This window comes from Lepidochelys kempii, chromosome 25, assembly GCF_965140285.1.
Source record: "Lepidochelys kempii isolate rLepKem1 chromosome 25, rLepKem1.hap1, whole genome shotgun sequence".
NCBI classification, from domain to species: domain Eukaryota; kingdom Metazoa; phylum Chordata; order Testudines; family Cheloniidae; genus Lepidochelys; species Lepidochelys kempii.
Window position 1 is genome coordinate 19,049,584 of NC_136404.1, and position 16,040 is coordinate 19,065,623.

Sequence of the window (16,040 nt, forward strand, 5' to 3'; positions counted from 1 at the left end):
GTAGTAAATAACCTTTAATCACTTCGTACAACTGATAAAGTTACTCCACTTTTGGATCGGAGCACTCCTAAAGAAGAACCTGCAACATTTAATGTCTATTGCAGAGTTCAAGTTCTATTTAGACACCATCATATTGATTTTTTTAATGCGTTTTGTAACTACGATGCCCCAGCTAAAATGAATCTACATTTGGGAACATTTTTTTTTTTTTTTTTTACCAACACACATTGAATTCTCCACTCCTCTTCAGCTACATTAAGCCCAAGCAATAGCTAATGCATGTGTACATAGTTTTAACTACCTTGTTTAGTGTCATTTTCTTCTGCACCTGTCTTTCAACTGGTGTGTGACTTCTCTAAAAAAAACAAAACTTCCTCACTTCTATTTCACTTCTCCCCAAACTCTCTTCAAATAGTAGATTTGAAACTATTTTAAATTACAACATGGAGAGGACAATGGAACAGCCACCGTTTAGCAGGAAATTAAATATACAGTGACAATCTTAAGAACTGCCACAGTGGGTCAGACCAACGGTCCATCTAGCCCAGTATCCTGTCTTCTGACAGTGGCCAATGGCAGGTGTTTCACAGGGAATGAACAGGACAGGTAATCATCAAGTGATCCATCCCATTCCCCATTCCCAGCTTCTGGCAAACGGAGGACAGGGACACTGCAGAGCATGGTTTTGCATTCCTGCTATCCTGGCTAATAACTTCATGGAGGACAGATCCATCAATGACTATCTAGTTCTTTTTTTAACCCTGTTGTAGTCTGGGCCTTCACAACATCCCCTAGCCATGAGTTCTGCAGGTTGACTGTGCCTATTAATTTAATTTGGTGACCCCTAGTTCTTGTGTTATGAGGAGTAAACAACACTTCCTTATTTACTTTCTCCACACCAGTCATAATTTTATAGACCTCTATCATATTCCCCCCTAGTTGTCTCTTTTCCAAGCTGAAGAGTTCCACTCTTACTAATCTCTCCTCATATGAAAGCTGTTCCATACTCCTAATCATTTTTGTTGCCCTTTTCTGTACCTTTTCCAATTTTAACCAGTTACTGATCCATGAGAGAACCTTCCCTCTTATCCCATGACAGCTTACTTTGCTTAAGAGCCTTTGGTGAGCAACCCTTGTCAAATGCTTTCTGAAAATCTATGTATACTCTCTCCACTGTATCACTCTTGTTCACACGCTTGTTGACCCCCTCAAAGAATTCTAGTAGATTGGTGAGGCACGATTTCCTTTTACAAAAACATGTTGACTCTTCCCCAACAAATCATGTTCATCTATGTGTCTGACAGTTCTGTTCTTTACCATCGTTTTAACCAGTTTGCCTGGTACTGAAGTTAAGCTTACCGGCCTGTAATTGCTGGGATCACCTCTGGAGCCTTTTAAAAATATTGACATCACATTAACTATCTACCAGTCATCTGGTACAGAAGCTGATTTAAGTGATAGGTTACATACCACAGTTAGTAGTTCTGCAATTTCACACTTGGGTTCCTTCAGAATTCTTGGATGAATACCATCTGGTCCTGGTGACTTACTGATGTTAAATTGACCAATTTGCTATAAAACTTCCTCTAATAATACCTCAATCTGGGATAGTTCCTCAGATTTGTCACCTTAAAAAAATGGCTCAAGTGTGGGAATCTCCCTCACATGCTCATCCATGAAGACTGATGCAAATAATACATTTAGTTTCTCCGCAATAGCCTCATCTTCCTTATGTGCTCCTTTAGCATCTTGATCGTCCCCACTGGTTGTCTAGCAGGCTATTTCTGATGTACTTAAAAAAATTTTTGCTGTTACTTTTTGAATCTTTGGCTAGCCATTCTTCAAATTCTTTTTTGGCCTTCCTAATTATATTTTTACAGTTCACTTGCCAGAGTTTATGCTCCTTTCTATTTTCCTCAATAGGATTTAACTTCCTTTTTTTTTTTTTTTTTTTTTTAAAAGGATCCCTTTTTGCCTCTGCTTCTTTTCCTTTGTTGTTTGGACAAAATCTTAACTTGTATTAATTACATTGTTAATTGTATTACTAATTTAAACTCTTATTAAAAAGATGGCTCTGTAGGGATATATTCAAATGAAATTAATTATCTTGACCAATGTGGCCTAGCAGACAGAGCACTGGACTGACTCAGCACATCTGGCCCTACTTCCAGCTCTGCCAGTAGCATACTGGGTAAGCTTGGGCAAGCCACTTCCTCTGTGTGCACCTCAGCAAACTGGGGATGAGACGGATACTGACCTCTGACCTACTGAGGAAAAGTACTAGGTATTGTTTTTACGTGGGCTATGAAAAATCCAAACAAAATGAAGTTATGTATCTTTGAAATCACCACCCACAGAAACAGATCATTCACATATGTGGAATGCTTAAATGAAAAGCTATTTCAGACTCTATCAAGTCTGCACAAAACTTTAAGAACATACAGTTTATCTCCAGAAAGAACTTCATGCCATACTTACCCTCGGACAATACCATTCTCCAAATAGTTGACTTGAATGAATTTTCCAAAACGACTGGAGTTGTTGTTATGTGCTGTTTTTGCATTTCCGAAAGCCTGTAACAAAGAACAGGGTGAGTCTATATTTTCATCAGTGAAACAGAGTAAGCTGGTACATAGCTTCCACTGTTCATTGTTTATCCAACTACTGGTTGGCACTAAACACCCAAAATCCTAATGAAAGAGTAAGATGCATGTGCTATAAGAATGAACAGTTGCTAAGACTCCTTTCTTATTTGTTATATATCAGTACATTTTGCTCAGATGATATTTCAGGATTTGAGGAAGGGGACACTTCTATATTAAAGTAATTTCTAATAAATTTAACACGAACAGCCAAGATTAAAAAAAGCTTAACAAAGGAAACCACAGTTAAAACAGCCTGAATTCATTAGAAAGCAAGTATGACCTTAGAGAAGGATCTTGTATAGGGGAAGAAAGCTGCAACTACCAAGGAAGTACCTCTCCGTAGTCAAAACCACAAAGTGAGCAAGCTTCCTGTTTCCAAAAATGAATCCCACCCTCTATGTTACAAAGTAATATAAAAGTAATTTCATATTTTCTCTTTAAAGACAAAGCAAAAGTCTGTTTTGCAAAGTTAGCCTATTTGAATTCTGAGGGTTAATCAAACTAATCTTGTATGAAAAAACAGAAGTTCACAGATATGGCTTTTGTTAGCAGAAATTCATCTTGGAATTGCTCTCAGAGTGAACTGGTCCTTTCAACATTTTTTCAACTAATGAGTGAATTTTAGGTTCATTAGTATTTGTCATGAAGAGACTTGCATTAGCAGCTTTCAGGAGTAGATTTCAGTCTGACAGTCTAAAATCTCTCTCCAGAGAAACAATAATTAGCTGCTAGAATTTGTTTCCTCTTTTCTCACTTTAATGAATAACTTTCCCCAGAGTCAGAGAGAAGGATGGAAGAGGAACAACAAATACTGTAGCCATGACACTAAAGACAGCAGATCTCTACCTCCAATGCCTCTAACACAGGAGTTCTCAAACTTCACTGCACCACAACCCCCTTCTGAGACCCAAAATTATTACATGACCCCACATAGAATCATAGAATCTCATGGTTGGAAGGGACCTCAGGAGGTCATCTAGTCCAACCCCCTGCTCAAAGCAGGATCAATCCCCAATTTTTGCACCAGATCCCTAAATGGCCCTCTCAAGGATTGAACTCACAACCCTGGGTTTAGCAGGCCAATGCTCAAACCACTGAGCTATCCCTCCCCCCTGGGGGGAAACCTGCTCAAGCCCCACGGCCCTGGGCGGGGGAAGATGAAGCCCAAGGGCTTCAGCCCCAGACAAGAGGCCTGTAACCTGAGCTCTGCCACCCAGGGCTGAAGCTCTTGGGCTTCGGCCCTGGGGCTCAGGCTTCAGCCATGGGACCGAGCAAGTCTAAGCCAGCCCTGGTGACCCCATTAAAACAGGGTCACAACCCACTCTGGGGTCCTGACCCACAGTTTGACACAATGACATGTCTGTTCAGCTTGGCATGCCCCATCCGCAGGGTTCTAATTTAAATGTCATTATCCCACCTACTCAAGCTCTGCCTGTATTGCGGTTACAGATTATAGATCAATTTTGGCCTAAAACTATTTGAACAACCTTCCCTCTGTGGGCCAGTTTATGGACCAGACAGCAGCACATTTACTTGACCTTGATAGCCAGACTTTCAGTTTGAAATATTTCAGCAGCAATTTTATTGCCTTTAGCCTCAGGGGAGTTAAGATATAAAATGTGAGAATACCAGCCTGCCTTCAATTAATTTTCTGCCATACACTTCATGGGGTTTCACCCCTCTCACTGGACTCTACGGAAAACTCCTGACTGGCAGCCCTCCTACAGTAGCCTGGTGGAAGAGCCAAAGGGTTAATTTAGGAGTAGCTGAGAGCAGGAAGCTAGGGATGGTCATTTGGAGATGAGCTTTCTGGAGTGGGGGTTCCTGGGATGAGCAATGTGTATATAGAATGAGCAGGTGGAAAGGATGTGTATGAAAGGTGTGTGGAATAGATATGGTGCACATGGAATGGGTGAATCAGAGCTGAATGAGTGGCTATATCTATGAAAAGTAGTGGATGAGTGGGTGCAGAATTAGAGGCTGCACAACTGAAAGGAAGTAGATGCAGAAAGAATTTTGTCTGTGTAATGAGTTGGTATAAAGTGAAAGAGGGTGTGTCATATGTGTGGAGTGGGTAATTAGGATAAATAGGCAATATGTATTTACAGATATATGTACTTTATGCAAATTAATGTAAATGACCACACATTTATTTAAAAAGGAATCTGCTAGGTTTTGTCTCCAAGAGTTGGAAGGTATTGACTCCCTTTTGTTGTAACTGCCACACAATGTTAAGACTTTAAGATGCATTCCATGCCAGGCAGTCTCTCTGTGGAATCTATACCCTAGAAGTGCCCATGGATTTCATGATTATTCAGGTTATGATGGCTCTGGGATGCATAGTCTGCCAAAAAAATAGGAGGTTACATACTGTAACTGGAGGTTCTTCAAGATGTGTGATCCCTATCTGTATTCCACACAAGTGGAATAAACTAGGGACCATCACTTGAAGAAGAAGGATGTGTTTCTGTGTTTTAATGGAGTGCACCAAATCTGAAGATACCAACAGCCCCAGCACAGGAAGAAATCATTACTGAAACCTCTGTTATCCTATACTTAAAGTTGTAAGTTGGGAATTCTTAACAGGAACACTTGCTGCAACTTAATAGACAGCACTGAAAACTGTTTAATGTTGCCATATCTCTAACATTTAATTGTGACTTTTTAAAATGTTTATCATTTTGTATTAAATCTTAATAAAGATCCTTTATACATTTCTTAAAAATAGCCAGAAGTCAAGACAAAAATCAAACCAAAGGTATTATAGCGGAGGTATATTTAAGGGGATCTTGTCACTTGATTAAAATGCACACAGAAATGACCTCATGCAGTCAGTGTGGAAAGGCAGCAGTTTAGAAAATATTACACCTCCAAGTGTGAACTTTATCTGCAGAAAGTTCTGCCACAAGCATTTCTCATGCAAACTTCAAGCAGCATCAGTTATGAATTCCCAGATGAAATTTGTTTCCTAATACAACAAATCCATGGAATGATTTCACCGAAAGGCCATGTATGACAGCACCCTGAAAATGACAGCCATAAACAAACCATTGGGACAGTTATGGCGTAAGCATCAATAGTGGCACATTGCATCAACGCTAATCACGCTGTTTCGTTTGCAGTTCTCATTGGAATCCATACTTGTACTAGAGTACACTATACTGTTGCAGTTGCACTGTCCCACACTTCAGCACAGATCCCTGAAACAGTCTCTTCTGAGAAGATTTCTATGGTTTTCTGCTAGCTTTCTGAGAACACACTGTAAGGCATTTGAACACACATGTTCAAGGACACATTTTCAGGATTGCAGTCAATGAATGTTTACATCCTTGTACATTTCATATTACACACCAGTGACTAGGATACTGCGCATTAGCTATGGATTTGATTACTGCTTTGCTTTTGTTATATCACCAGCATTCCTTAATGTATTCTTGTAACTGCCACCTAACAAGTAATTCTCAATGTTATCTCTTTGATTTTACTCCACTCACAGGCATGGATCTCTGAGGGAACACACAGATAACTCATTTTGGATATGTCTGGTATATTCAGAAAACCCTGGTTGATTAATCAATTTTATAGTTAATGGAACTGATGCTGTGACGAAGTGGGACTGTTCTTAATGTTTCCTCTGAATAGTGTGGGGGTGCCTCAGTTTCCCCTAGGCAGTTCTTAAGTATCTAGGGGGTGGGGTAAGGGTGTATGATCATTGCAGAGCCCTAGAGGGCAGGTGTGTGCAGGAGTCTGGACACAGAGAATGGCCAACACCCTGTTTCCTGGCAACTGATGGCCTGGGCCCTGTCCCCCCTGCAAGGTGAGAGCTAAAGGGTTGGAGAACAAAGGAATCAGGTGACCACCTGGCCCGGGAAAGGAACAAAGCCCAGAGGAGGAGGGCTGGAGGGGGTTTTCAGTTTGGGGCTGGCTGGGACATGGAGTGAAGGGCAGATGTGGTTGTCTGGCTCACTCCCCCCCAGAATGGACCCAGCTGAGGGGTCCCGTTCTCTGCACCTGCAAGCTCTGTTTTAGACCATGTTCCTGTCGTCTAATAAACCTTCTGTTTTACTGGCTGGCTGGCTGAGAGTCACGTCTGACTGCGAAATTGGGGTGCAGGACCCTCTGGCTTCCCCAGGAGCCCCGCCTGAGCGGACTCGCTGGGGGGAAGCGCACGGAGGGGCAGAGGATGCTGAATGCTCCGAGGTCAGACCCAGGAAGGTGGAAGCTGTGTGAGCTGTGTGTCCTGAAGACAGGCTGCTCACAGAAAGGTGACTACCCCAGAGTCCTGACTGGCTTCATGGGGAGCAGTTCCAGAGCATCGCCCAGGGACTCCGTGACAGATGCCAATCCATAAATAGGAATTCCTGTGACATCAGAACAATGAACAATCCATGACACAAGAAGTTAAATCTGCCCCTCTCCACCAGGTACTGGCTTAGCTATGGCTTTCAAGAGAATGTCACCAATTACCTCTCATTTAGAGTAAAAAAAAAAAAAAAAAATCAGCAGTATTAAACCTCACCAAACTGCAAACGAGGGAAGACCCCCTGTAAAGGATTCGCAGACCTACTCTGCAAAGAATCAACTATATGCAAAAAATTGGTCTTAAGGCTGTCAGTTTGCCACCTACTAAAAAATCCACAGTGTACTAGGCTTGCCCAAGTATAATCTATTTACAAGCAAGCAGACATCCTGGAGTTAATTAATAAGAAATCCCATAAGCCTTGTTTGCTAAAAGACTTTTTACTTATTACTCATGCAAGCAATGCATATGATTTAAAAAACTATCCAATGGCTCAGATGACCTCACCTCTGGTATTTAGTCTAAGTACATAGCAAATTCTCAAAAGATGATGTAAAATATATCTGTTTTATATACTCTTTGAAATGTGTTTACTGGTTTTGTCTCATTGTCAATTACACCCATTACTCCCTTTTACATATTCCAAATAGCTAAAAATTTCAAAATACTGAGTAATGTTTGACCTTGCACTCAAATCAGAAGCAAATACCACTTCAGCATGTTTTTTACCCCTTACGTCATAGTGCTCTATATCATAGAGAACAGGACTGAGCATTATTTACTGTAGAATTTGGTGAGGTTACTAAAAACAAAGTTACATTTTCCTCTTAAAACCAGCTAGGCTGAACAATGTTTTAACAGGATTTACAGGTGCAAGCTACACCAAATTAAGCCAGGTCTAAATTAATTTAAGAGGGTCCACACACAAAGTTTCATCAATTTATCAAAGTCTATTTTTTTAAAAATCACACCTTTAGTTAAAATAGTGCAATTTTGTGTGTGGACAAGGCCTAAATAAGTTTTAATTCACAGGTTTAGTTATTTCTGTGCAAGTCTGTGTGTGGACACACTTCTTTCGGAATAAAAGTATCCATACAGACTCGCACTGAAATAAGGTGTGTGAATTAATGCCAATTTAATTATTTCAGTGCAAGTTTGTGTGCAGACCCCAGGTAACTGAAAATAAGGGTCTATAAAGGAAAACAATCCCTGCTCACAAAACCCTCCTGAAGTGAAAGTAACAAGAAAGGAAACCTAGATAGTCATAAAGTAGACACTGTGGCTGGCTATTAAAGCACATTTAATGAGGACTTGTAGAACCACAAAGGAACACACCGAGTCCCCAGATTGCCTTATAAATAAGATATCATTGGCCACAACTACAAAAGTGAGAAATATTATGACACAACTGAAGACTGCATTGGGAGAGGATTGTGTATAGGCATAAAGCACTGGTTCGTGAACCCAACATTTACAATATGGTAACTCCTAGAGGCCTTAACCTGGTCAGGGTCCCATTGTGTGAGGCACTGCACATACAGATAAAACAAAGACAGTGCAAGCCTAGAGCTCAAAATGTAGAATTATGAGAAGACAACTAGAGGATAAACAGAGATTTTGGGGTGGGGTGAGGAACATGCAGAAACACCTCCACAGTCAGAGAATCACAACAGTTCTACAATTCCATTCGGAGCCCCTGCGTATGTAAGGACCAAAGCCAGAATTAGGTCCACGGTGTCCATTTCTAATTATAGAACTGTCCAGTTTTATGGGATTATGCATATTTATTAATTACTATCAAGAGTGAACTAGTTTCTTTTCTCTGGGAGATAAAGCAACCCAGTGAATCAAGCTAACCATAGTTGGATTCAGTGCTTGACAGACATCCACACCCAACTAGCAAACAGGAGTGGCAAACGGGAGTTTTGCGAGGAAGTTCTCCAGGTGAAGGAGAAGTGACTAGGTGACCTTTAGGGTGAGTTTGCTGTCCGCTGTGTGCCTGCTTGAAAGAAATGTATAATGTGGTCTGTTGGGAAGTGGTGGGGGCCTGTATGCTGAGCCTAGCATAGTTTCCTAAGAAGCTCTATCCTTTTATCCTAATCCCTTTAGAATCCCTTAACAAGAGAGTGGGTCTAACTCAGGGAGAACGAGCATTTAAAATGCCAGCTAGTAAGCAACTAGAAAAGCGAGTGAACTGAAGAAGCAAGTGGGGGACTTAAGAGAGGGAGAAAGAGAGCTAGATATACCTAAAAATATTCTCTAAACTTAGGCTAATAACTCCCTCACACACAGGGCAAAAACACACACACACACACAAAGACCAAACACACACAAAAGACCCTGCAGGAGTAAAAACAGTGCAGGCAGAAGTCCAGCAGCAGGGTGGGAGGTAGAATGCGTATCATTTTATTGCACTGAATGCAGCATGTCTGATTACCTACCTTGTGGGCTGAAGGCATGTGTGTGCATTTGGTGCAAGCAGTTTATGGCCCTCAGAGACCAAGTATGGGCTCTTGAGACCAGGGTGGGTGAACTGCAGGAGCTAAGGGATGCAGAGAGGTACATACATGAGACTTTCCGAGACAACAGACCAGCCCCACCCCCAATCTGACAGCCACCACTCTGGTGAGGAGGATGAAAGTCTCAGGGCAGGATAACATTAAGATGGAACCATCCTGTAGTTGGGGCCCTCCTTCCACATGATGTCATGGTATCATCTTACACTGAGTATACCTCTCCAGGGAAGAAGAAAAGGAGTACTTGTGGCACCTTAGAGACTAACCAATTTATTTGAGCATGAGCTTTCGTGAGCTACAGCTCACTTCATCAGATGTTGAAGGGAAGGGGACTCCAGTTATTAGGAAGAGACAGGTAAAAGTACTGTGAAATTTGATTATTAGAAATATCTATATTTGGTTTTGTAATGACCAGGAGAACTGCATGGAGAATGGCCTGCTGGGTGCAAAGGTTGTGGACCTCTTGAGATATCTAGACAGATGTATGTACAGTGCTAGGGAGGAGCTGGTGGTCGTGGTACTTGTAGGTACCAATGGCATAGGTAAAGAAGGAGATAGCTCCTGGAGGCCAAATTTACGCTGCCAAGGAACAGATTAAAGTCCGGGACCTCGATGGTAGCGTTCTCTGAAATGCTGCCAGTTCCACACACGAGGCCAGTTAGAAAGGCAGAACTGCAGGGTCTCACCGAGTACATGAGACAACGACATTTGGAGGAGGGATTTAGGTTTATTAGGAACTGAAGAATGTTTTAGGACAGGAGGAGCCTATACAGGAAGGATGAGCTCCACATACACCAAAATGGAACAAGATCGCTGGCATGTAAAATTAAAAACAGTGTAGAAGAGTTTTTAAGCTAAGGGCTGAGGGAAAGCTGGCAGGAGCATAGGAGCACACGGTTTGGACAGAGACATCCCTCAGGGGAGGATTTATTAATGGGGATACTCTATATCCTAGTAAAGAGGAGGGGACAGAAGTTGACAAAGCATAGTTAGAAACTGAAGAGAAAGAGTCAAATAAAATAAAGAGTCCTATCCAATTGCATCACACAGACAACTAAATATTGACAAATTTTATAAGTGCTTGTATACAAAAGCAAGAAGTCTAAATATTAAGGTGGGTGAACTGCAGTGCCTGGCGTTAAATGAAGATATTGATCTAACAAACATCACAGAAACCGTGCGTAACAATGAGAATCACTGGGACACAGTAATACCAGGGGGAAAAATAGATGGGAACGACAGAGCAGATTGCACTAGTAGTGTAGTGGCACTATATGTAAAAAAAAAAAAGCATAGAGTCAAATATATTAAAAAGTCTTAAATGAATGAAACTGTATCATAAACCCTTTACAGATACACTATTCAAGCATGGAATTTCTGAGTATAGCAATAATAATACACTACTGACAACCTGACCAGGATGGTCATGACCTTCTCTTAAACTAGGGAAACACAACCTAGGTGGAGCTACTACAAGGTGGGTTCAGTGGTTGTAAAACCCTTTCCAGAGAGTAGTTAACAGTGGTTCGCTGTCAAGCTGGAAGCGCATATTGAGTGGGGTACTGCAGGTCTTGGTCCTGGGTCCAGTTCTGTCTAATATTTTCATCACTGATTTAGATAATGGCATAGAGAGTATACTTACAGAGTTTGCGAATGATAAAAAGCTGGGAGGGGTTGCAAATGCTTTGGAGGATAGGATTAAAATTCAAAATGATCTGGACAAACTGAAGAAATCATCTGAAGTAAACAGGATGAAATTCAATAGGGACAAATGCAAAGTACTCCACTGAGGAAGAAACAATCGGTTGCACACATGCAAAATGGGAAATGACTGCCAAGGAAAGAATACTGGGGTAGAGCAAACTAGGGATCATAGTGGATGACAAGCTAAATATGAGTCAACAGTGTAACACTGTTGCAAAAAAAAACCAAAAAAACAAAAAACAAAAAACCAAACCAAAAAAACAAAAACAAGCAAACATCATTCTGGGATGTATTATCAAGAATGTTGTAAGCAAGACATAAGAAGTAATTCTTCCGCTCTACTCTGCGCTGATAAGGGCTCAACTGGAGTATTGTGTCCAGTTCTGGATGCCACATTTCAGGAAAGATGAGGACAAACTGGAGAAAGTCCAGAAGAGAGCAACAAAAAATGATTAAAGGTCTAGAAAACATGACCCATGAGGAAAGATTGAAAAAACTGGGTTTGCTTAGTCTGGAATAGAGAAGATGGGAGAGGGGAAGGAGGAAACATGATTACAGTCTTCAAGTACATAAAAGGTTGTTACAAGGAGAAGGGAGAAAAATTGTTCTAGTTAACCTCTGAGGACAGTACAAGAAGCAGTGGGCTTAAATTGCAGCAAGGGAGGTTTAGGTTGGACATTAGGAAAAACTGCCTGTCAGGGTAGTTAAGCACCGGAATAAATTGCCTAGGGAGGTTGTGGAATCTCCGTCACTGGAGGTTTTTAAGAGGTTAGACAAACATTTATCAGGAACGGTCTAGTTATTACTTAGTCCTGGCTTGAGTGCAGGGGATTAGCGTAGATGACCTCTCAAGGTCTCTTCCAGTCCTACACTTCTATGATGACAGTAATTCTGAAATCCTCAGGGAGATTAGAGAGGCTACAGAAAACATAAAACCAAATCATAATGGGGGATTTCCATTAGCCTCATACTGATTGGGAACATGTCACCTCAGGGAGGATGCAGAGATATAATTTCTAGATATCATTAATGACCACTTCTTGGAGCAGCTAGTCCAGGAATCCTCAAGGGGAGAGGCAATTCCTGATTTAGTACAAAGTACACAGCATGTGGTCCAAGAGGTGAGTATAACTGAACCGCTCAGTAATAGTGACTTAAATGTAATTAAATTTAACATCCTTGTGTGGGGGTGAGGAGAATTCCAAAGAAACCCACTATGGCACCATTTAACTCAAAAAGGGGAACCAAAAAAAAAAAAACCCCACCCAGTAGATTAGTTAAGTGAAATTCTGTAGAAGGAACATTCACAGGAGTGAAATGCCTACAAGTTGCATGGAAACTAAAAAAACCCACCATAATTAGAGGCTTAACCCATTTTATACCCCCCCCCCATTGAAGGAAAAAAAAGTAAGATGACCAAAAATATGCCACCATGGCTAAATAGCAGCGTAAAAGAGGCAGAGAGAAAAAGACATCATTTAAAAATTGGAAGTTGAATCCTACTGAGGAAAATAGAAAGGAACAAACTCAGGCAAGTTGAGTATAAAAGGATAATTAGGCAGCCCAAAAAAGAATATGAAGAGCAACTAGCAAAAGACACAAACTAACACCAGGGTTTTGGTTTTTTTTAAGTACATCAGAAGGAGGATGCCTGCCAAACAATCAGTGGGGCCAATGGACAATCAAGGTATTAAACATAAAGAAGTACTACTTCACACAATGTACAGTCAACCTGTGGGACTTGTTGCAACGGGATGTTGAAGGCCAAAACTATAACTGGGTTCAAATTAGAAATCAGATGAGTTCATGGAGGATAGGTCCACCACTGGCTATTAGCCAAAATGGTCAGGGATGCAACCCCGTGCTCTGGGTATCCCTAAGCCTCTGACTGCCAGAATCTGGGTCTGAACGACAAGGGATGGATCTCTTGATAAGTTGCCCTGTTCTGTTCATTCCCTCTGAAGCAGCTGACACTAGCCACTGTCAGTCGGACCCAGCACAGCCATTCTTATGTTCTTAACTAGAGAGAATAGTGCAGTCTTGGTCTGTAAAGGCTAATGACACAACCAGTGCATGGTGTCTGAATGTCTGGGGAACTCTGGACAAGCCATGTGGTGAGTACACTTAAGAGCAAAGAAGTATTTTATCAGTAGGCTAAAAACCCCAACATGTCAGGCCACATTTGACATCATGTAACTAGAAGATACTAAGGTTTAAGTGAATAAAAAAAGGGAACTGCCATGTCTTTTGTGACTATGATCATTTTATAAAGCGTATGTCCTCAGAACAGCATTTACTTTAAATAGAACATAGTCTACACCCACTAAATATATTATGCAGGCTTTTGTGGCAAATGTGAATGAAAACCAGAGCTGAAGTACCACTTAGACTTGGCCCACCTCATACCAACATCACAGGCTCAGCAGATCTGTAATACAGGAAACTGAGGGCTGGCAGCAAGCTCAAACTGTTTTACTCCGTTTTCCATTTCTAGCGGGTTAGCAAATTGAGAACTTTACTTTCCATAACTAAGTTTAGCAGCTTCTCCCTAGCATGAATTGGCTGGGCTCTGGGAAAGCCTCACTTTTTCTACCTTTGGGGTTCTGCTGTCATATTAATTCATTTTTAGCAATTTCTTATTAAGGAATGCAGCTTACAAGAGAAACACTAACAGGCAGTATTAATAGCTTGGGCCACTCTTATTTGGAACCATCCTTTGAAGAGAATTAAGTTTCATGAAGACGCCTCCAGGAATACATTATCCAAATGGCAGAAGAGTACTTAGTGCTGTTTTTATTTCACCTATCATCTCTATAATATCCTTGAGTAACCTGGAATCCTCCTGCCAAATCAAACTGAGACAAGAATCAAAATTGTTCCACAACTGAAGAGGTACCCCAATCTATTCCACAGTCTGTGCTACCATCTTCCACTTCAGAGGCACCATGCTTTATTATTTCAGTGGATTAGGAAGGCCATTGCTGTATTGAATCCAAGATATTCACATGTACCAATATTTGGTTTCAGAAGCTGGCTGGATTTTTAGCTGAGTCTTTCAAAAGTAGACATTTACAATGAATTTCTACCACTCCCAAATTATGCAAGTGGCTTTGCCAAGAATGGCTCTTATTTGGAAACTACTGCCAGTGAAGTTTATCAGCACTTTAGAAGGCCAGTATTTATCTTTTTACCAATCTTACGAAATCTCTAACACATATTCTGTGTGTCTTTTAAATAGATTCAATACTTCGCATTTTTCCTTGACAAAGTGACCATACAGAATTCTTGGAGCGTTCCAAAACTATGTAGTGAAGTAAAGCCTTCCCAATCATGTGGAATAAGCCTGGAACATAAGTTTCTACAGGACTAGTGCAAAAGTTTAACCAACCCAAACTTTGTCCTTCTAAAAAGCTCCCAGGAGATGCTAATTCCTTCAGAGGGAGATAGGGATAGATCACTCCATAATAGCCCTCTTCTGTACACTCTCTCTGAAACTCTGGTATGGGACACAGTCAGAGACAGGATACTGGGCAAGATGGACCATGGTCTGACCTAGTATGGCAGCTCTTATGTTCTTATAACTTAGTCCATATAAAAATTTCTAAACCCTATGCCCAGCCATAGTTTAGTTTTCCTAAGCACTGCCCATACCAGAAGGCAATCCTCCACTTCAGTAAGAGATTACACTTTAAAGATTAAATTGTTTAAATTGTGCAGAGGAAAACAGAGCCAGCCTAACTTTACGCTCCTATCCATCCTCTGGCACCCACCCAAAACATGTCCCTGCCATTTGTTGCAGATTCCCTATACTGTTCTAGTGTATCAATAAGGACACCTGTAACAACCACTCTATAGTTAAAACAGCAACAGTTTCATTTCTTAACTCTCTTTTCGCATTTACATAACTTGAAAAAGAAATTTTTTTTAAGATGAACCATGATTGCTGTACCATCTTTTACCTCTCTTTCATTCCCTCCTTTGTTAGAAAGAAAGAAAGAAAGAAAAAGAAAGAAAAAGTGACTCCCAAAGGTATCAACTACCGCTGCTGGGTGGATCCCCGTAACACGTCAGACACTGGTGATTCATCAGACAGACAGTGGGTCATATCCAGTCTAAAGGTTGGGAATTCTTAAATTTGCCTTCAAACCAGTGTCTTGCAGATTAGCACAAAACAGTTTTAAAATGATCTTCACACATGTACTCACCAATTTGAGAGTGGGGAGGGGAAGGAAAAAGCACTTTGGATGATAAATAGTCCATAATCTCCTAATACAAATATGCTGAAATCAGTGTGTTACTGCAGTCCAAAAAAGTAATAGTTTATTTTAACTACAGTGTTTTATTAGCATTTATATATTAACAAGGGCAGTGCAGTGGCAAATCACTTAATTAGGAGGAAAATATTTCAGTCTGTTTTTTCTCCCTGAGGAATTCTGTTAGATTAGGTCACTTTTACAGTTTTGTCTTCCACAGAAAATGAATAGTCTTCACAATCTATTTTTCTAGATCAGGAGCTGGCAGGAAAACTCCAAAAAAGCTACCTAGGCAAAGCTGCCTGCAAGTTGCAGAGTCAGGTGAGTTCTGTCCCAGAAAAGAGGGGCAAACACCACCAACAGAAAACTATTCTCAGAGCTCAAGACGGAGTTATGAAGAGGGAGAAAGTGAGTTAAGCAGAAAAAGCTTTCAATTAGCCCCCAAACTACTTCCTAGTTTATTCAGCAGCTTGCTGGCTACATTTTTTAGCACTAAACACTCCAGTTGAATAGCTTTTCCTCTCTAGCAGCTATTACTAAGATAGCTACTATATCCTGAATGTTCAGTTGGTCCCCTTGCAGTCTTTAAACAGCTTTTAAAAATTACATCTTGGAAGCTGGA

General features: G+C 40.9%; 1 protein-coding gene across 10 annotated transcripts in view; it reads right to left on the minus strand.

Annotated features, from left to right (window-relative positions):
* The window catches only part of MYO9B (myosin IXB), a 77,787-nt gene that overhangs the window by 41,792 nt on the left and 19,955 nt on the right, over positions 1-16,040 (minus strand). For all 10 annotated transcript variants that reach the window (XM_073324214.1, XM_073324210.1, XM_073324212.2 and 7 more), the window contains one exon: positions 2,479-2,573. In XM_073324214.1, the coding sequence (XP_073180315.1) occupies positions 2,479-2,573 (95 nt within the window). The remainder of the gene's footprint in view (positions 1-2,478; positions 2,574-16,040) is intronic.